The sequence below is a fragment of the Channa argus genome, chromosome 9 (genome assembly GCF_033026475.1).
Source record: "Channa argus isolate prfri chromosome 9, Channa argus male v1.0, whole genome shotgun sequence".
Classification (NCBI taxonomy): domain Eukaryota; kingdom Metazoa; phylum Chordata; class Actinopteri; order Anabantiformes; family Channidae; genus Channa; species Channa argus.
In genome coordinates this window covers 2,494,086-2,516,828 of record NC_090205.1, presented here as the reverse complement: position 1 = coordinate 2,516,828, position 22,743 = coordinate 2,494,086, and the positions used below count along the sequence as shown (strand labels likewise).

Below are 22,743 nucleotides of genomic sequence, written 5' to 3'. Positions count from 1 at the left end.
AGCCTCGAGGTTTAAGGGCAGGTGGATCATGTGCTGAGCCGTGGTTGGCTGATCGGGCTCTGATGTCACCAGCTGCCAGGGCTCCAAAATTCCTCACGCTGGTGTCATGTCCTCAGCAGCTAGTGGTGGTAATTAGGTACATTTTCAGTTTTAATGCACTTTAGTATTTTTATTTTTTACTATGGTAAACTTGTGTGATTTATCTGACGTTCATGAATAAATGTATTAATGTGATGATCTTTGTCCTTAGTTTTAATCCATCACAACAAATGTTCAGTTGCCTTATTTCTAATCTTTGAAAACAGTGTTTGCAGTTTTCAACACAAACGTGAAACAAGTTCACCAGAAATATTTTCTCCAACATTTGCTTTTTTAATTTCCGCTAACTAATGAAATGCATGCTGATAATGTTTCACAGTAACAGTCAGGAATCAGTGGTTCTCTGTATATGCATTAAACTTAAAGGGCAACTTTTAATAAAACATAGGAAAAGCTGATTTTTATGGCTTTTCATACAATAAAACATTAGATCAGAATAAACGTTAGTGGAACAATGAGGCGTTAGTCTGAGCTGAAAGAGGGCAGTACTGAGTAAATGTTTCCACAAAGGTCAAAGTGCTGGTCCATTCTGAGGTTCACAGATCAGCAGGAAACCAGGTCAACAGCCTGAATCCTATTAACACACTCGTCTTTCCCTTTTCCTCCACTGACAGACTCATTTCTAATCTGACTTTGTGAAGAACATGTGAACTGGGTGAAACACTGTCCATTAGAAGGAAATCACTTCGTGTGTTTTACCTGAGCCCTGAGACACACACCTCATACAGAGTCAGTGTCCATCCAGGTGTCCAGTCACAGCTAATGTGGCACCTGACACACACACAAACACACACACACACGTCTCCTGTTTGTTTGTGCAGAATCTGAAAGATGCAGAGAGGGAGGAGATGCTAATCCTGCTGCTAAATCTGCTGAGCTACATTTGCCCTGCACAGGATTAACCTGTGAGGGTGGGTGGGGGGGTGGGGGGAGTAGACTTATCCTTTAGAAGAGATAAAGACACACAAACCGTGGGATTTCACCTTCATATTTAATTAGCACACATGTTACAGCAGTTTCATTCTAGATCAAGCAAACAGGCTGTAGTTGTCCTGGACGTCACACAGACTGAATGTTTAACACAAGCAGACGTGGTCGTGTTTCTGTTGGGCTCATTTTATGTACATACAGTAGCTCATGCTATTGTTGTAAATCACAAACACAAGTTGGATTATTTTCCCTTTTTCCTCGTTTGTCTCTTTAGTTCATGCCGGTCGTCTTCTGTCCTCCTAACTCTCCCTCACCACCTCCTCCTCTACTCCTCCGTTCGGCACCAGCTGACAGGGATCCACTGTGGCTCATCCTGCGCCTGCTGGATGATGGAGCACAGCTGGATGCAGGAATCCTGCAGGTCGTCATTCACCAACACGCTGTCGAACAAATGTTTGTACTTAGCCTCAATCAGCCAGGACGACTCCTCCAGCTCTGTAAAGTCTTCCTCCTGCAAACATATCAAGCCAATCATTACATTCCATAGAACGTGCACGTACGTACATAGAAATAAGCAGATTTGTGTTGAAATATAATCCATTTGTGTTTCAATGGAGAAGCAAAATTGAGCTGAATGAAGGTTCAGATCTGTCTTACGGTGATCGGTCTGTTGATGGCGTAGTTGGTGATGATTCGGGCGTCTCTCCTAGTCTGTCTGAGTCTTTCTGGACTGGGGGCTTTGATGAAAATTACGTAGGGCTTCAGTTTCCTGGTCCGCAGCAGCTGGATGCTCTGGCAGAGAACAGACAAACATTAGTCCAGTGTCTCATCAGGTGGGACATACTGGGAAACTCAACAGACTGGAGGCTGTTGTCAGTGTTATTGCAGTTTCAGCTTTTTTAATTTATTTCCTTTATTACCCAGAAACTACCAGGAATGTTTCCAGATGAAGTTATGGTTCAGCTCTATGCTTTATGCGTTCAGCTTTATGGGCTGCAGCTCATGGTGTTCAGCTTCCATATTACACCAAACTATTGTCTACTTATTACCATGATATTACTATATTATATTTATAGTCAATAATCACAGTACACTGTTATTACAGACATGTCAGCTGCATCTTTAGCTTGGTTTAAGTCAAGTATGACTCCAATATTACCCAGTCATTACCCTGCTGTAAACTGCTGCCTATAAACCCTCTGAAAAAAGACCTGAAGCCCAAGACTCACATGTGCTTCAACATCGACGATGCACAGTCGTCCTCGTTTCAGCACCTCCTCAATGGCATCAGAGTTGATTCCATACAAGTGGCCTTTAAACTCGCCATACTCCACAAACCTGAAGACACACACACGTTTTTGATTTGCTTTAATTATCAGTTATTATCAGATCAGAATTATCAGATTTATCAGATGTAATAAATGGTCCATAAAATTTAATAACAGGGTTGTAAGTGTTTATTACTGAAACTCCTCCACTTATTTGAAATTTTTGAAAACATGATTCTTATACCAAGCACAGATGCATAGATTCCCAATAAACGCTAAAATCAATATTGGATCATAACCATGTTACATGTCCCACTGTCACTGTACCTGTGGTTACAGACCATGTACTCAAACAGCTCTTTAGTGACGAAGTGATACTCTCTTCCTGTCTGCTCCCCGGCTCGCATTGGGCGAGTGGTGTCTGCAGAAACAGGATGACAGCTGATCAGTACAGCGGAGGACAAATTACCAAATACTCTCTTAGAAATACAGTGTCCTCCTTTCAAAACATTACTTACGTAAAGTAAAAGTCCTATATGCAGAATGACTCAGAATAGTGTACATGTCGCCTTCATCACATTAGGTTGCAGCTGATAATGATGGAGTGGGTTTAACCAACTTTATAAAGTGCTGAGCATTTTCTTCATTCAATCTGCAAATTAGCTACAGCCATTAGATACGTGCAGTGTAAAAGTAAATTTAGGTTTTAGTTAATTGTGACTATGTGCTCTCACTGTTTGTGTTCACAACCTGACAGGTACCATTGGTACATGTGGAGTATTTCATTTTATAAATGTGTGTTTTTACCTTTATGTTAAGAACTCTCAGCTGTGATTGGTGCTGACAGTGTATTCATATGCACAGAATGCACGCTGCAGAGTACTAACGTGTATTTCTGCTGGCAAGACCATATTCAGCTTTTTGTTTTGTTGTACTTATATACAGTGTTTTTATAGTTAATATATTAAAAGTGAAGCAGTCATCGTGTTTATCACCTGTTGTTAATGTTTCACTATATTTCTATCATTTACAGCTAAAACAAAATTAAAATAATTATTTTTTATTAACTATAGTTTACTACAACGAAAACCATGTAAAAAAACATAACGTGTTAACGTTGGGGGACACGTACAGGGTACAGGTCCCTGGAAGGTTGCAGGGTTCAGTTTGATGAGTCTCTTCCTCAGCTCATTAACTCCGACTCCTGAAGCTCCTAAAAACTCAAAGGAAACCAGCAGATGATAAACAACTAGAGGAATTTAGTTAATGAAGGTTCACAGGAGCTTTCAGGCTGTGATCGAGAAAACTGTCTCACCGACAAGGACGATGAGGCGGTGGTTTTCCTGCAGGGGGCGCTGGTACAGAACCACTTCTTCATAGGGGGTAGACAGAGTAGTGTTGGGGGAGCAGGAGGTGCAGGACTGACGCCTCCTCCTGTAGGACGTCCTCCTCCAGAGACGGAAGCTCCGACGGAAACCAGCTGATGAACAACAGTTTGTTCAGTCTCCACAAGGACGCAGTCTCAACCTTTCAGAATAAAGCTTCTTCCATGTTTATTCCTTTTTGTTAATGAACGAATGTTCTCATGTCTTACCCAGGTAGAAGCCCTCAGTGACATCAGAGTCAGCTTCATCTGTAAAACAGTAAAACTCTTGAAGGGCTTCAACTTGCTCCCTGTGGCTTTAGTTTAAGGTGTAATTGTACAATAAGTACATTAAGACAGAGAAGACAAACATAACACTAAATCTGCTTTCAAACAACCAAGAGACTGAACCCCCAACAGCCCATTCCCCTCCCCAGCTGTGCAGTGCCGGTCCAAGCCCGGTAGGAATTGGGGATGGTTGCATCAGGAAGGGCATCCGGCGTAAAGACTGCAAAAAATCAAGTGTCAACATGGACACTTCTGTCCAGGTCTTGATGCGTCCTATGTAACTGGGAACAAGGTTAGACTGAAAACACTACAAACAAGGACTGTTAATTTTCCATCAGTTTTCTTATAAAGTGGACAGACTCAGCAGCTTACGTGCCCAGTTACAGCATAACTGTTCGAAGACAGATGTGTTAGACTGTTCAGGTGAACAAACACGGGCAGTGATAATAGGCAGAGGTCAGCAGACAAAGCCAGGGGGACAAACGACCCAAACATTGTGGACTGAACGGGTTTCACAGGGCACAGTGAGGCTGGGGAACAGCAGGAGACAAACTGGGTGAGAACGGAGCAGGTCTGAGGGAAGCAGCACATCTAGTGGAGTCAGCTACTAAACACTGAACAGACTTACCTACCAAAGTGTATTTCTTCCAGATCTGTGGAGAGGACAGAAACAACAGTGATGGGTGATGCTTCATTTCAGTCCGACATTCTTCACGGTGCCTGACATGTTTTACCTGTTAAGGCGCATTTGCCTTCGTGTGCGACGTCGTCCTCTGAAACACAAAAAGACACACTGTCACACGAAACGTTTGCTCTTCTCAGAAAAGGGTGAAGTTTGATGATGCAACCAGAGAGCTGCCACAGTGTGTTTGTGCCGTATCTCACCCACCGTTGTCGGCCGGGCTCACTGAGGTCAGCGGGTGAACACAGAGAAAAGAAACAGAGCGGTGTTAGACACAGGATTCACCTTCACTCACCGCCATTACCAGTAATGACTGAGGTCACACGATGATACACAGCTGGAAAACAGCTGCAGGCCAGCTTCCATCACCTCACAGAGAGCACAGATGTGCACACGTACTCTGGACTGATCCCAGTGATATCTTCTAACTTTTAAATTGTATCTGGAATAATGTTTATTTTTGGTTATGGTACAATGTCACAGTGTACTGTCGTACATTATACTGTATACATTGTAATATAGTATAAATATATTGTATATTATATAATATTGGGTATATGTCCATTGTATAGACTATGGTATATTTATTTTAGCTTAACTTTTCTTTTTAATTCTACATTGGAACTTGTACGTACATTCAAATAAAGCATTTAACTACATGTCATATATAGATTACAGCACAGTTTGCCACCTTTTCTTGGAAATACTCTGATTTTTAAAGCTAAATGCCAGTGGATTTGGAGATGATAATAAAATAATGAGTCCTCACAGGGTCTGATGCAGGTATGAACATGTAGCGGCTGACACCACCACTGCTCCCTCTGCTTACTGTAGAGAAAGAGAAGACACAGGACATTATGAGGCAAACACTAAAGGACACCGTGTGTTCTGTCAGGACTGGGAAAGTGGGAGGTCTCACCTCTTCAACATGCTAGCAGATGGAATCAGACCGGCACAGGACACGGTCCGCGGCAGCTTCCTGGCCTGCCACCACTGTCCGTCTGACTGGTCGACCACCTCCAGCAGGTCTCCCCTGCTGAAGGCCATTCCTGCATCAGGACAGGGGATGGAGGGGTCCTGCTGGGGGCAGTAGTCCACCATGGCCTTCATGTACACCTGACAGACAAGATCTCAATCTGAACATCCTCACAAAGAACAATGACATGATCTACACTGTGGGGTCATGTCAGTGAAACTTCCAGGCTCGTCTTTCTACATCTACACTGGAACTAACACAAACAGTTCAATTACAGTAAGCAAATTAAATAGCCAGTGTTCATTAGTGAACAGTGTAGGTGTTAGTGAATTTACATTAAACTCAAGGAAAAGTGTGAGGACTTTAAATGGTTCTCGGTACCGTTCCTGTGTTTCATACACAGAGAAACTAACAGTCTGTAATGTCAACATCTCCTAACTCGATGTTTTTTTAATCTGTCTCCTAGATTTTCTTATTATTTGGTGGGTTGTTCTTACTGGTTTCTGGCTGCTGCTGGTCTGAGCTGAATTTGGAATAACTTTAAACAGGATGGTTCCCTGGGAATTGATCTGACAGGGACAAAGACACACACAGAGGGAAATAGGTGGCTTATAATTATTACACAGTTTTAACTCCCAAAGGTTTGTTTCTGAAAATCTACTGGTTTACTTTTCATGAATTTCATCAATACTGCAAATAGCAAGAAATTAAATATCACGTGACATTTCAGTAACGGAATAACTAATACTTTCTGTTGTTAAAAGTACTAATACAACATGTAGAAATAATCATGTTTTTAAAGTATCAAATGTAACGCTGTGCATGAAAGATGATTAATTATTCATAATAATTTGTCACACAATTGTGTTATTATTAGTTAGTAATAATGCATTAATGCATTCCTCTGTCTAGTGAAGCAGCTGGTTATGTTGGGGATACTTTTAACTAACCGCAGTGATGGGTAGTTAATCCTAAATACACATCATTATAATTTGTATTAATAATCACAAGTGGAATAGTAACTATGGCCTTTAACTAAAAACGAAAGTTTCCCTCTGAAATTACAGTGAAGCAGAAGTATAACACAGTAGAAAGTGGAAGCACCATCTACCAGTGGTCCTGTCTAGTCCCCCCAGGTGGCCTACCAGCATCTGGATGACCTGTTCTGGCTCCAGACCCACCACAGGGTTTCCGTTCACTTCCACTAACATATCACCAGGATGAAGGAGTCCTGAGACACACACACACACACACACACCCCATAATGGCCATGCTTAATTGGATCTCAAGTGTTGTACTTTCTCTTGTTAACACACACAGACTCACCACTGCGATCAGCCAGTCCTCCATTAATCACTCTGGCGATGTAGATCTCTCCCGTCACCTCGTCTCTCCTTATTGTGGCCCCCTGACAGGAGCACAGATACTCTAAATTTAACAGCATTTAATAGATGCAGTGGCACATTTTAGTGTAGAGGGACACAAAAGAAGGAGGGATGGAGGAACTGGATCTCAGCCTTTGCCCTCAACACAACTGTCCATACTATGAAACAGCCTCAAACACTGTTTATAATGTGTTTAAATCATATTCCTGACTAGGGCCTGATTCCACTTTGCCAAGGCTCAGTACTTTTTTAAAGCTTCTTATTTCATATGGCTTCAAAATCTAAAACTACATCAGCCATAATGCTACTCTTCCTTCTAGTTTTGTATTCTACTGGGATGTATCCTGGAACGTGAAGCAGAACTTCCACACACTCAGAATATTTTTTACTATTTTTAACATGCTGAACAGGTTAGTCAAACAGACTCAGTTCCTTCTCTACTACGTTTGTTTCACATATACAACACACACCGGAAACACAGTCAGATGTAGAAAAACTATTATTATGCAGACAACACCAAATTATTCTTGCTATATCACAAATAAAATATGAGTGTGCATCAAACCAAGCACATGGCAACAGACCAGAACTTCATTCGACTCAGATTCATAATATATCAAATAGAAAAAATAAAATAAAAATAAAAATAAATAAATATATATATGGATGGTGCATCTGACAAGTTAAACAATAAAGAATCAAAGAAAGATGATGATGGTTACAATTTTGAAAGTACCTGGATAAAAAAATTGGACTGGGAGAATATAAATGCGCTTTACCTTTTAAATATTGGCTTTTCCCACCTCAAGTGAAAGATTCGGTGACTCAAAGTCTAAGATTATTATAAATCTGCTTCTGGTAATAATGGTTCAAAAATTGTAATCCAAAGGCTGATGCTGATGCACATTGTTTATTGTGGGTCAATAATGCTCTTGATAATTTTATTGGATTGAAAACGTTGAAAAAGTAATTTTAGTTAGTTTTATTGTCTATTTCCAGTATCACAGCAGACACAGACACACTGTTTATATCCTACTTGTTCTTTTTCTTCTTCTTTGTTGTCAAGCAGCCTGTTCTCTTATAGGGTTGTTGGTCCTCCAAAGGCGCTTTAGTAACTGATCCATTGCTGAGCCTCACCTGTCCATTACTACCACCTGCCCTCTGTGTGGCACCAAAGGTCACCACTGTCCTCTTAGAACATCCATTCATTCGTTTTGGACTCCTAGATGTTGCACAAGAACTAATAGATGTGGATGAAGAAGTGGAGGAACATGAAGTAGAAGAGGAGGAAGAGTGGTGGTGTGAGTAAAGCCTGGGAGTTTTGTGTTCAACTTTTGGAGAGTTAGAAGAGACTCTTGGAGCGAGTGACGGAGAACTGTGCTGTTTCGGCCAGTGTGGAGGTGATGACTCTGTGTGTTTGTTGGCCACAATGAGGCCCTGGAGCTTGTCAACCACCTCAGCCAGGAGGTTGAGTGCCTGGGCATTCTCTTCCATGCTCTCTGTGATCATCTCTGTGGCTGCCACCATCTTCTGGCCAAGATGGTGAACATCATGAGTGCTGTGTTCCATGCAGCTGGTCACCTTCTGAACAGTGGGCTTGAGGTCCTCCATGCTGCGTTGTTTGCTAAGTTCGGGCTGTGGATGTGGATTGTGTTTTGGATGCTGCTGCTTGTTTTGTGTCTGTTGTGCTGTGTGTGGTTGATTCTGGCATTCATTGTGACAAAGAGTCATAGAGTTGTGCATGATCAAGGGACGGTTTAGAGGATCTTCTTGGAATCTGTTTTGAGGTCCAGTTTGACACCTATGTTGGCTGCCAGGGGTCGGCATAGTGCTCACCCCCTGCTGACGAGTGGAGCGTTGGGCTGCAGGACTACAAGGCGCTGTGTGGGCTTGATGAGAGCTCACTCCAGGACAAGAAAGGGTTCTGCCCGGTGTTGGGATGATCCTTGATTGTCCTCCTGTACTCCCCTTTTTGTATAGGACAGGGGAGTTGTTAAGGCTGTAAGCTAGGACTGGAGGAGGAGGGTAGGCATAGTCCTCAATGCTCTCTTCATTAGAGATACTTTCTTCTGCACTCGGGTTCAGTTTTTCTGAAAATGAACCTCCATGTTGAGAGGTAGGAGAAGAAGAGAAAGAGTTGGCATAATCAGTGCCAAGAGAAAGTGAATCCCCCACCCATCAATGAAAGGTATGATTCCAGAAAGAAACTTAAAAAGTGGCTAAATGAGGGTTGGATGAAAGAAATTATTAGAAAAATGATGACTGTGAGCTGAAAGACACATGATAGATCTTGACAAATGCAGAAATGGATGGAAGTGCTACACATGAAAGTACTGGTGTATGTACTGCTGCTCATTTGGTGCCTGAAAAGCTTGATGATGGACATATGGTGGATATATAGACTGAATGTCTTCCTTTCCTCTTACCACTGCAGGGATCTAGACTGAAGACAGATGGAGCTGACTGGTTAAGCCTTTTCTTCCAAAGCTCTGCAGTTTGTGGACACAAACAGCAGCTTCCTGTCGACTCATAGCGTGGGAGAAAAGGGCGGGACTGGCCTCCTCTGGGGAGGGGCAAAAGCCTGGACTCATCTTCAGTCGCTCTGATCTCTTCCCCTGAACGCGTCCGTCTTGCAGGGACAAGTCGTTCCATCGTGAGGCGACGAAGGCTGCTCCAGCGATTACGAATCATTCCTACTTCATCTCCTACACTTGCCCTGTGCCCTCCTCCACTCTTAGGAAACGAAACATAAGAAACTGTATTTTGCATGATTTAAAAAGTAAATTTCAAATGTGTCAATGGCCTTGTACCAGACGACTTAAGTGGTGTTAGGTGTTTGAGTGTCCTAGAGACCAGCTAGGTACTATATCAAGTGTCCACCTTCCTCTTCACATAGCAGACATTTTGCAGATACGTTTTGGGACAAAGCAGTATAGTATAAATACATACTGCAGTTTCAATAGTAGTTTTCAGTTCAATTAGCTCATTACTGTTATTTCCGATGTACAACAGGTGTTGTTTGCTCTACTGAGAAACACAACATTCTAATCATATCCAAATGAGTTCACAAACCTTTGTATCTGATGGGTGTCTGATTGGTGGCACCACAAGGTGCCTACAACAAGGTCTAAAAACACCCACAGAATCTATACATACAGGCTTTTATGTGAGCAAACGAGTCACATGCAGATCCCTGCTTTGATTTACTATGTGGTAAAGATAGAAAACAAACTAATCTCACCAGTGGCTGGTTGTTCTTCACCAAACAAACAATCCTCATGGCCTCCTCATCCTCAGGTAACTCATCAGGCAGAGGGGGTAGAACAGGTCCATAGTCTGACTGTGCTACACTGTCATGGGATGAAAGTAGGGCCTAACAGGAAACAGAAAAGACTATAATATAGTGTCAATTGGGAGTCATAGGCCTGGGGTGCACACAAGAACTGCTGACTGTGTATAGAGACCTGGATGTGTGGTGAGCTGAGGAGGCCGTAGAGCTCTCTAGCTTCAGCAGAGGGACGTTGGGCCTTGTGAATTACTGTCATGATCTGATGGACCAACAGACAGGAAAACAGTATTATACTGAATAAATTCTGAGATGGAAAGTTCCCTCTAAGAAGAAGAATGTAGAGCCCTCGGCTCTCATGTATTAGCATACATTCATGTGACAGAGGTGGCCTAAAACCAGTCAGTGCCCCCCCACCCTGCTGACATATACTGAAGAAGAAGAGTGTTGCAAGATGGAAATCCACAAGTGGCTGAGGTCTTGCAGAATCATGAAATTGCACTTCACACACACTGGGTGCACTATACAGTATGTAGTTTCATAGATATTCAGAAATTACTGTGGATGAACATTGTTTTTTTTGAAAAAGTTGCGTCTTTTGAACACCCCTGTGCAACAGTACATGAAAATTTTCAGAATTTTTATCAAAGAAAGATTTTGAACTGTTAAAAAGTGTTGACTTTGTATGTGTTGATGCATCATTTTTATTTGGTACACAAAGACCATTTCTGATGAGATAAAACTCAAAAGATTTGTAGCTGTATTATGAAAATATCAATAATTTGGTTAAAAGGACAAAAATGTGTTGCCCACACTTGGCTAGTGACACATAGGACTGTACAGCATATTTCTGAGTGTGTACAGACCTCATGCGAGAGTCCTGTGGCATAAGGGAGGAAGGGGCTGGGTGCCAATCTCTGGAACTGCAACAGGGACTCATAAATCTGGGGAGGCAAAACAGGGAAGGATGTTATCTCTTCACAGTTCCAGCGTCCGCCTGTGTCGTCTCACACCTGTTGAACTAGTTTGTACCTTCAGCAGGGAGCGCAGCCACGGTGCACTCAGTAGTTCATGCAGAATCTCAGCACCAGTGATGTTCCTGCTGACAGCTTGACCAACGTCCTCCACCACGTTAGACAGCACCTCACTGACACCTGCACACATAGATAGAAATTAGTTTTTAAATCACTGTAGTGGTTTGGGCCAGGCCAATATATCTCCTGTGTGCTCCTCAAAGATGATTTCTAATGACTTTGATGATCTAGACCTAACAACAAGTCAAATAGTCACCTCTGCACTTTAGTTTGGAGTCCAGTAACCTCACAGTTTGTAGATAAGTTCATAAGTGCCATGCCCACTGCAGGAAGTCATTTTTGTGACTTTTTCCCAGACTGAGTACAAGAACTTGCGTTTGAGTACTTGCCGGTACTCAGTACCAATGCAAGTATTAAACCGTTTTGCTCTAGAATGAGTTGCTGGACATTAAAATCATCATCAATCCATTGCATTTAAGCAAATCCCATGAGAATGTAAAACTGGGGATCTGGCGCAGTATCAGACAGTTTTACGAGTACGAGTACACAACAAATCCTATGCTGATTGGCCACCTGGCGTCGGGACATCCCTGAGTAATTAACGTCATTATTTGTTCGTCATTGTTGCATTAGATGAGAAAATGTGCTGAACTGATTGTGTCATTTGCACTCAACGATCTCAAATCCCAAAAATTACTCATGGGTGCATGAAACGCACGAAAGCAGCCCACGAACCTGGATACAAACATGGACAAAGACATCAGTTCCTCCAGGACCTTTTTGACATTGTTGCAGACCAAATTGCCGGATTTTGATCCAGCTTTTCAAAATAAATTGTGATGCATTTTGCAGTGTTTTTATCAAGTTTTAAATTGCAAAGAAACAGGTTTATTCCTTGAAAGGATTAACATCACTGAGGAGCCCTGGCCCTGCTGAGAAACACTAATACCATTGGAATTAGGTTTTGGATAAGATTAAATTCATTAAGTCAGGTCAGGATTTGGATGAGGGGTTCTGGGTTGAACCCAAGTGAGAAAACGAATGATAAAACAGTGAAGACAGAAAGTGAAGGTTGGGTGTGTGTGTGTGTGTGTGTGTGGGGCTCACCATCCCCCATTGCTTGTCCAATGGTAATCATCCAGACTCACCAAAGAGGAGAGAGGTGTTTTCCACTGCAAAGAAAAGTGAAACATCAGTTTATTTCTGCTCATAGCTCTTTGCTGACTGGGACACTCTGCTGCGTTGTACCTGATTTTTACCTGTTGCTGTCAGCAGCACAGGTACGGGTCAGTACGTACCTGTCCCATGTGCTAGTACACTCAGCACCATTCTATGATGTTCTGGCACCAAAGTGAGATGGTTACAACAAACAGGACACAGGCTGGTGTCTGTCAGCTCAGAGTCACTCACCCATGTCCTGCCTTCAAAGACTTTATCGACTTCAAACTGGATCAAGTGCCTGGAATGTTTTAGGTGTCCAGGTGTCACTGTCTGCCCTCACAGCCACAATGTAGGCAGTAGGTAACCTGCCAAACCGTAACCATTAAGTCGCTAGAATAGAGAAGGTGAAGTTACAGAGTGTTAACAGTTGGGGACCCGGGTGCTGCCTTTCTGGTTAGAATTTGGAAGATGTGTTTTGACTTGATGTTCTGAATCTGTGATGTGATGTTATTTGGCACTGGAAACTTGAAAAGTGATGGTTAAGAAGCAGCGCAGCAGGCAGGACTTAGTGCAAAAACACGTTTTTATTAACAAAATATAAAAGAGAAAGCTGAACACACAAAACTGCACCCTCACAGCAAGCTGCCACCTCCTCTTTGCTACCAGGTCAGTATACGGTGAAGTTAATCACAGCAAAATACATTAGAAATAATGGGCCATATATAAAGACTAAATTTCACATCTCCTGCCAACATCACAAGGTGCCCAAGCCTGTGCATACATCTCTCTAAATACACCCCATAATCTCTGAGAGCTCTATTCTCCACACGCTCAGTCAGCGTGTAGCTTCCAGCCTCACAAACCACTCTCCTGATTAAACCCTGATCCATTCTACCTCCACAGCAGAAATTCCTTCCAACAGACCCTGATCCTAGAAAACAACAATACAACAAACATGTAACTTATCAACACAAAATCAATCACATTAACTCAAGAAGTTTATTGCAGATAATAATAACTGTAACCTTGTTGCATTGATCTCACCAGGTTCATTTATATATCATATATCTGCCCATCTTCAGCAAACGTGAACATTTTAGCCTAATGAAAGAAAAGCCACTGTAACTTAGACCTTGAAAGGACGCCAGCTTCCCCTAAGAGCTAACACGGTGTGATGTAACTTCACATTGAATGAAATGTAAATGTTAAAGGTTCAGAAACACCAAATGAATCAGTGTCTGATTCTTACCACCATTCAGCGACCTTTTATCAACAAATAAAGGTCTCAATAAACATCATGCAGTGTGTCTGACTACAGCCTCGTTAAACCGTTTCATTAAAGCCTTGTTGCCTAAACCACACACACAACTCTGGAGATAAACTCGAGTCCTATAAACCACCTGTTGGGAGTGAAAGTGACCGACCTTACCACACAGCCGACAGACACGCCGTGATACTCCTGTGAAACTGAACACACACACACACATAGGCCTGGGTGTGTCGTGGTGTGTTATTCTCGTACCTGCTCCTGAAGCTGACTTTGAGGTTCCGTTTCCTCTTTGGCTTCTTAACCTGACTCAGCTCGTTTTTTCCACTGCGCAGGAAAAGCTTCGATTAGCACGTCTCAAAGTCAGTGAAAGTCACGCAGAGACGCAAACTTGATGTCTAATATTTGGGTCTGATGATTTGTATTGATAAGTGACACCTATGATCATAAGTGAGTGTGTTCATGGAAATAATTTTCATTTACAACACATTTTTTACATTCTTACATACCCAAAGCAGTACTTCAAAGTACTTCAAATGGGTACTAGCACCCGCATTTCCAGATAAATTCATGAGTCTGAATGTGCACTTCATTGAATCATTGAAGTCTCTCTGTTCTATACACGTGGTTGGATTTGACTGAACGACCCAATCACTGCGGAGCTGATCAGCCAACACCAACCCAACTTCAGCCTGAACGTTTTGCTTCATTAAAGCTACAATATACAGTTTTTAATAATCAAGCCAGCAGCAGCATGAAACTAGAAATCGAAAACTAAGAATTAAACGTGCTGCCAGTGCAGAACGTTACACACTGTGGCTTTGTGATAGTTGACAGCTGTTCTGCACATCACACTCCTCCCAGTCCTGTGGATTTTGGCCCCACATCACGCTTTTCCAGCCATTCGATGGCTTCCTGTAATACTTGTGCAGACGCCCAGAAGATTTGATTTTCTTCTAGTTTCAGCATCAGGTTTGTAGTTTTTACTTCCTATCTTTTCCTAAACTAAACTTCTAATCAGTGCATCGATTTTAGCATTTAGCTCAAGGGGCTGCAATGGTCCCAGTGGCTGTGGTGTGATTCCTCAGCTACAGGTAGTGAAACTGCTGGAGGCAGAACTGGAAAATGATCAACTCACCTCCTCTTGGTCGTCCTCGTCCTCCTCTTGCCGAGTTTCCTGTTTGAGCGTGTGAGCAGCAGCAGCCAGTGGTGACGGACTGATGGATGGGAATTTACAACCAAAACGAAACAGACACTAATCCTCTGTAACACGCCTTAATCCCCCAACCACCGGCCTGCCTCTCTGCCCCCCCCTTTCTTTTCTTCATTGTGGGATTTGTATATATGTCATTGTCCCCCTCCAGTCCTGTTTCTCTGCTCCACCTCCACCTTTTTACCTTCTCACTCTTTCAGTGGAGAACTTCCTGTTTCGGACATGTTGTCGCTCTCTCGCTCTCTTTAAGCACTTCAACAGATCACAAAGCTCCTTAACTATTTGCTGCTTTTAGCCTCACACACACACACACACACACACACACACACACACACACACACACACACACACACACACACACACACACACACACACACACACACACACACACACAATCGTTCTGATGCATTAAATCCTTCTGCAACATCTGGGTCTTCAAGATACCAACTGTGTGTGTGTGTGTGTGTGTGTGTGTGTTCTCAGAGGTTAATGAGTCACCTTCTTACAGATTAACACTGATCCTTTGGAAAGAGAGAGAGGCAATAGAGGTTGGAGAAAAGATGACAGCTCATTCTCACACACTGAGAAAAACCAAAGCTCACACACTCACACGATGTCGCTCTCTGTGGCATCAACTGTGCAACATATTTCAGTGAAGATGAATTAACTTTTTCTCACTTATACCAAAGAAAATACAAGTAACATTCTTCTAAACCTACTAAGAAGTCTGGGGTGATGTGGAGTTTGCAGACCACTTTCCTCTCCCCAAGTGACGAGCGAGTGAAGCAGCACAGTGACGTCTGGTGGTTTGCAGGAATCACTGCAGGATGAAGCACAGCGACGCCTCACAGATACTATTAATCTCTGAGGGGCAATTCTTGTGTTGCAGTAGCTGTAACAAATAATAATACAGTATATATACAAAGTAATAAGAAGTTAAATATCTAATATAATAATAATAATAATAATAATAATAATAATAATAATAATAATAATAATAATAATAATAATAATAATAATAATAATAATAACTCAGAGGGCATTTGCTTTTTAAATTAACTGTAATTTTCTCCAGCCTTAGAAAAGCTCGTGCTGACACACTGAGGACTTTACAGCAGTGTGGTTCAAGGGCAGATGAAGCTGTCAGTGATTCTTCTGAGGGAGAAAGACTCATTTTGGGAAGTGAATCCGTTTTGCAGTGCACACTGTACGGGAAGAACATGCAAACTCAGAAATGCCAGGGAATCAAACTGGGGAGCTCCTAGCTGTGAGGCAGCACCACTAACCACTCCAACATTCAACATTCACTGGGAAACAAAACACTCAGGATGTACAGATGTAATGTGCGACCGTGTGCAGTGTGGAAATAAATGTACACATCTTGAATGTGAGTTGTGTTGTGAGGAAAACAGACCCGATAGGTCACATTAAAGCAGCTCTATTCGGCGTAAATACATCAAATATTGTATTAATAGTCAGGATTTGTCTGTCAGGGCTTCATCAAGGTTTAAACTCTCACTTTAGTTATGACGCTTTTGGCCCACAAACATAACACGTTGACTTTTTACTGTAATGTGAAGACGGTGTAATGTTGTGTTCTGGCTTTATTAAGAACCGGGAATAATAAACCGAATCCTTTAAATAAGTGGAGAACAAATGTTGCTGTCTCAAACAGCAAAACAGACATTAAAATGTTGTCCAAATTTTAAATAATGAAGTACTTTTATCTATGGGATCTTCTTGTTTTGAAACAAATTAATTTTAAACCCCTGATCATTTCTAATTTATGTAACTCTGACCAACTACTTATGTTCTCATTTGACTTTTGAGCTTTTTTAAAACCAACCCTATTTACCATTGCTGGTAATAATAAAGTTTCCCAATAAGATAAGAAAAAGAAAAACTCTCATTATGAGTGTTGATCAGAGATAAAGTTTAGTTTGTGGACAACTGGCTGAAGTTGCATTATGTGTTTAATTGCTCTCAAAGCACAAAGGACACAATGACCTGTTGACCACTTCATAACATCATTACTGAGCTAATTAGCGGAGCTCACCTGGACACTCATTAAGGAGCAGTTAAAGTGAAAATCCTCTGGTGACGTGTTAATCACCAACATGGTGACTCGCTGGGACAGTTCTGTCCCGAGAGCAGCTTACTGCGACCACTGGGTCATAATTAGCGGCCTCCAGTTTGGCCGCAGTCTGGCCGGTCCCCTGAGGCCTGGCCTGTTTACCACCGGGCACCCGTGGGAGTGCAAATCAGAGGACACTAATGACTCAGATTACAGTATCCTCACAGCAGCTGGGGACGAGTGAGTGCAGTCAGTTTCATTTGTGTTGCCAAATATCACAAATCTGCCTTAAGGTGATGTGTTGGAAAATGACCTCATATTAGAGACAAATTGCTTCCGGTGGTCACTTGCTGCCATCAGTGTGTGTGTGTGTGTGTGAGAGAGAGAGAGACAGAGAAAATAAATTAGAGAAAGACAAACTGTACAAAAAAATGCATCATTGTTGCCACATAACATCCACAAAGTACCAGGTGGTATTATTGTTGTGGCTGATCCGTGTATGGTATCAACTACAAGCAAAAAATACAGACTATGACGTTTTAACCACAGGGTCAATGGTTTGATCCCCAGCTTCTACAGGCTCCACACGTCAAAGTGTCCCTGTGTCAGACAATGAACCCCAAGTTGGTCCCTTTGCGTCAGGCCAGGGCCTTGTTTGACAGCACAGCTGTCGTCTCTACTAGGTGCTGCATAAGTGAAGAGTTTACAGATGTACTGAGAAAACTCAGCAAGTGCCTCAGTGAGGTGAAGGAATTTTTCCAGTTATTCACAACCTTTATCCCTTTGTTCCCCCTGCTGCCTCTTAACTAGCACCTGTGGTGCAGGAAGGTTGAGCGGTTGTCCACCAATCTCACAGTTGTTGGTTCAATCCCCGGCCCCTCTGTTCACATGTCGAAGTGTCCTTGAGCAAGATGCTGAACCCCAACTTAGTTGCTCCTGGTGAGTGTTGGCCAGCTGCATAGCAGCTCCCCCATCAGTGTCTATCTGTGATTGTGACTGTGAATGGGTGAATAAGAAGCAGTGTAATAGGTAGAAAAGTGCTATATAAGTGCAGAACATTTACCATTCACCTGCATAAGCCTGAATCTACAGATAGTAATATAGTAACACTGGTTAACGGCAGCCTGCGTCTTATAGTAACAGTGGATGCTGGAAAATATTTAAGCTGATATTAATTTTGGGGTCTAGACTGAACCAACTTGAGCCTTCATCTAGTGAATCTGGCTTAATCTATTTCTTTTACATCAATGAGGAGAGGCTACGGACACTTTAAGGAAACCTTATAAGATTATAATTAAAGCAAGGAAAAGGCTGGTTGAAGAGTGTAAAAATCAAAAATGTAAATATTGTTTGGTGAACGTCTCTGGTTAAAGCTTGATCCCATCATCTGTTTTCCTCCTCCGTGATGGAGTCTGATCTCCAAGCCCGATGGCCTAACTACCTGTGGCAGTCTCGCCTAGTCCAGTGGATCCTGGAATGTCTCCTGTTAGTCTCTGTGAACTTCTGGTTATGTGAAGATTCCTGATGCAGACTAATCCAGTCCTGTCTCCCCACACACTGTTCATTCCTATGATCCTATCATTCTATTTTTGTCCAGGTAGTTTCCTTTTTCTCCAGCTGTCTGTGTCTGCACGGCCTCCTTGTTACTTCCTCATTACAGCTTTACACACATAGTTCAATCAAAGAGTAATTACACATAACATTTCAAATCCTTTTAACCGTTTTCTTCAATTCTCTTGGTATTTGATACTTGTACATTTTGATTTGATTTGATCACACATCTTCATTGATATTCTTCTTGAATGATTATCCATACTCATACATTCTCTTGTAATCACTGTGTCAAAATCAACCACAATGTAACAACTTTAGGCGTTTGTTCTGGGTGGAACCCACTTAAGTTATTTCTGCAGAGGATGCATGACCTTGAGTATTTGTAGTATTGGATGTAACACTGCAAAACTTGAATCAAAAAAAGATACGTTGAGTAATTTCATGCCCTCTTATGACAAAGCATCTTAGCCTCTAATGGTCCTGACTGGAACAAAGGAAGGAGTACGAGGACTTTCCTTTGGAGAGACAGATGCTGGTAAAGCCATGGTGAAAGCTGTGAGGGTCTTGGAGGATATGTAGCCAAAAACTTTGTGTCTGTGTGCAATATCTGCACATGTGCCAGAGGACGACTGGACACTTGTTTCACGCATTGAAGATATGTAGAGTTTAATTCAACATCCTTGATGCTTAATTGTGTTATTTAGACTAACAAAGAAAGGAGCTGCTTCCTCTATTTCTTCTTACTGTTGCTACTTTCCAGAGTTGCACAGTGCATGTGTTGAACAGAATCACATGAGTGCATCTGTCTGAGCACATGCAGTAACCAAAAACTGGCCTGCAGAGTCCTGTTGAACATTTTGCAAGTTTAATGTTGAATGTTTAGAGCTTAAATCAATATGCGATAATGTGCCCGAAACATTTGAACTTAAGGGCACAGTGGTGATGCCATCCCAACCACACACAGGAACGTGTGTGTCTATTGCAACATACATCAACTTCATCTACGTTTTATTAGTTCTAAAAAAGTAAAAACCTGACATCATGGTTCTCATGTGTTTTTAGGTGAGAGGGAAATTAGCTTGTGTTTATTTATCATTGATCATGTTCACCAGTACAACTAAAGACAATAAAATAAGTATAAATGACAATTTAAAGTCAAAAATAATCTTAAAGTCTATACAAGAAAACCACATCTCTTCATTACCACTACACATGAAACAACTGTAATTCAGTTAGTATTAGTTTGACGTGACATGAAACACCAACTTCTTAAGGTGCCTATAAATTTCCTTCATTTTCAGTCCATAAATGATTGGATTCAATAGAGGATGATATAAAATCATTTGTAAAGTCATTATTACATTAGAAGTTGCAGGAATATTTGATTCTAGTTTGACTATAACAACATCGTAAATTAAAAAACAGGAAAAGCTGATTAAAACCAGCAGGTGAGGCAAACAGGTCTGTGCAGCTTTTCTCCTGACTGATTTACAACTTCTGTAGGAAATAATCAGGATCCTGGTGTATGAGAACAGTATGAAAAGCAGAGGGAGAATTGTAAGATTTAGCAACAGGAACACACCATAGATAGTTAGTGCTGCTGAAGTCAGACACTGAAGTTTGTAAAATGAATTGTTGCAAAACAATCTTTTCAAAATAAAGTTACAAAGTTTAATGTTTCCATTCAGGACGGCAGATACTATCATCTTACAAGCAGGTACAGTCCAAGCTAAAACCACAAAGACACTGACAGTTCTTTTTCTCATGATCGTCTGATAATGCAGAGGTTTACATATAGACACATATCTGTCATAGGACATAGCTGCCAACAGTAAGAACTCTGAACCATTCACAGAGTAATATATAAAAGCTTGGAAAACACAGAGAGAATGAGATATGATCTGTTTTTCAGATAAGAAGTCAATTAGCAGCTTTGGGTAGATGTTCGTGCTGAAAAGAACAGAGTTCAGTAACAAGGCAGCAATGAAAATGTACATAGGCTCATGGAGGTTTTTGTGGATCCAGATCAGACACACAATAGTAAAATTACAGCAGATTATTAAAATATACAGCATGAACATGATGACAAAACAAAGATACCTGTATTTCTGCAGCTCTACAAACCCATCAAGAGTTATATATGTTACATTTGATGTATCATCCATCAGGATTCTCCGAACCAAATAAATGTTTGACAAAACAAGACTCACGCTGAAGATTACAGTAACATATTACCTGATATCAGTTCACAGTTACCAAAGTTAGAGAAAGTGTTCGACTCTGCTGAACGTTTTTATCAGGCTGCTTCACCCTCCATGGATCTCATTAAACTTTTCACTAACATGTCAACAACTAAAGAAAACTCAAGAGTCCTGAACCCAGAGGTGCTGGTTTATTTAACATAGAAACAAAAATTGTGTCTACTGATGAACACAAAGAAAATGCATCCTTGGGCACAGAGGGGTAAAATCTCCTCTCTCCTACTGAATATATGGGTGATTTTGTATCTCTTGTATATGGAAATAGGCATCGGTTCTGCAACATCTTCTCCTTGTCAAGACAAACGTGAAACTATATCCAATCTGTGTTTACACCATCTGCCCCGAATGGAAAAAACAAGGCCAAACAAGTCAGTTATTGTAGGTGTCAAGTGGTACTGACACTGCTTAAAGTTGCCCCCAAAAGTATGAAAAGCAAGCTGAAGGTTTTGTTTTTGCTGCAAACTAAAGACATTTTACTTTAAGATCAAAGATCTGAACAGATCTTTTAACAGAAGTTAGTTAATGCAGAGGTGCTGCAACTGGACTTACCGACGAAGTGCAGAATGGACAACATCTCAGTCACTCCTCTGCATTTATCGGATCACTTCTTCACAGTCTTCATCTCGTGACATTCACATTCTTCTACCACACTTGTAACATTCCCACACAATCCCATCGCTGGTCTCTCAACTCTACCCACACCTCCCCACCTTTGATACAGACACAGTCACGGACAGCATCTGCAACACACTTTCATCCTGTCTGGATTGTCTCTGCCCCATGTCTTCAAGACCTGTTCATCCCTCAGCTTCTAAACTGTGGCTGACCGAGCGGATCTGTGAGCAATGCACCAGCAGTGAAGAGAGGAAGTGGCAAAAATCCAAGACTGCTCTTGCTGAATATCAAGATCTGCTTGTGTCTTTCTCTCACAGTGTCACCAGGACAAAGACTGAATACTACCAGGGTAAGCTCAGCAACACCACGGACAGTTTCTTTACTAGTAAAGTGGCGGCCATCAGCTCACAGTTCTCTCCTCAAAATGATGACATCCTGCTCACTTCATCCAACATTTCATTTTAAACTCAACAAGTAAGGATGACGTATCCACCCTCCTCCTCTCTAACCATCCGACCACCTGCTCTCTGGATCCAATCCCTTCCACTCTCCTTCAAGCAGTTGCACCCGCACTAATGTCGGCTATTACACAAATTATTCACACATCTCTGACAACAGGCCCAGATTACCCCATGGCTTAAGAAGCCTTCTCTTGACCCCTCTCTTGTGGAGAAGTACAGGCCCTTCTCTCTTCTTCCATTTATGGTAAAGACCCTGGAATGAGCAGTCTTCAATCAACTCTCAGACTTTCTCTCCCTGAACAATCTCCTCGATGTCAATCAGTCCTTAACAGTGGTCATTTCACAGAGAAGACACTTATATATAACAGTCGTGAAATCCCTGGGGGCTGCAAAGACAGCAGGTCAATCTTCTGTCTTAATCCTCAATATATCTGTAGCCTCACACAGCTCTTCCTGTATTTTCCATCACATCACTCCACTGTGTCATCCCACATTTCTGCCTGTCTCTCTTGACATCTCTGTTTGGATGAAAGAAGGACAGGACGCAGGTCAATAGAGCAATCACAAGGCTGCTGTAGGGAAAGAGAGATGGCATGTATCTTGATGTGGAACGTGACTGTCTGCTGATGGCTTCCAGCTGTTCTTACAGAGGACTCAGTGAAGCAAGTGGTTTTCTAGGGCTCACAACAGTATGTCTCATTCTGTGATGGTATCAATGTGGGTTGAAAGATCAAACATACCCTCTAGAGTCCAAGGCAGCTCCCAAGCTGCCAGTTTATACTGGTGTCATACAGCGTTGCCTCATTCAAAGTGCTATTGGCAGTGT

The 22,743-nt window shown here is 41.9% G+C and overlaps 2 protein-coding genes across 2 annotated transcripts; both read right to left on the bottom strand.

Moving 5' to 3' along the window:
• Positions 1-1,094: 1,094 nt before the first annotated feature.
• On the bottom strand, positions 1,095-15,176 carry LOC137132899 (MAGUK p55 subfamily member 4-like). Its single transcript, XM_067515918.1, has 20 exons — positions 15,145-15,176; positions 14,878-14,956; positions 13,397-13,403; positions 11,310-11,431; positions 11,144-11,221; positions 10,456-10,539; positions 10,233-10,364; positions 6,933-7,014; positions 6,752-6,837; positions 6,104-6,175; positions 5,550-5,746; positions 5,400-5,458; positions 4,838-4,855; positions 3,892-3,963; positions 3,613-3,777; positions 3,430-3,510; positions 2,625-2,718; positions 2,259-2,367; positions 1,687-1,821; positions 1,095-1,540 (listed from the first exon to the last, which is right to left on the bottom strand). Exons 1-20 carry the CDS (start codon positions 15,174-15,176, stop codon positions 1,355-1,357), a joined length of 1,890 nt encoding a protein of 629 aa, XP_067372019.1. The 3' UTR covers positions 1,095-1,354.
• A 4,642-nt stretch (positions 15,177-19,818) lies between these two features.
• LOC137133054 (olfactory receptor 6N2-like) lies at positions 19,819-20,819 on the bottom strand. Its single transcript, XM_067516182.1, has one exon. It carries the CDS (start codon positions 20,743-20,745, stop codon positions 19,819-19,821), a length of 927 nt encoding a protein of 308 aa, XP_067372283.1. The 5' UTR covers positions 20,746-20,819.
• Between the last annotated feature and the right edge of the window lie 1,924 nt (positions 20,820-22,743).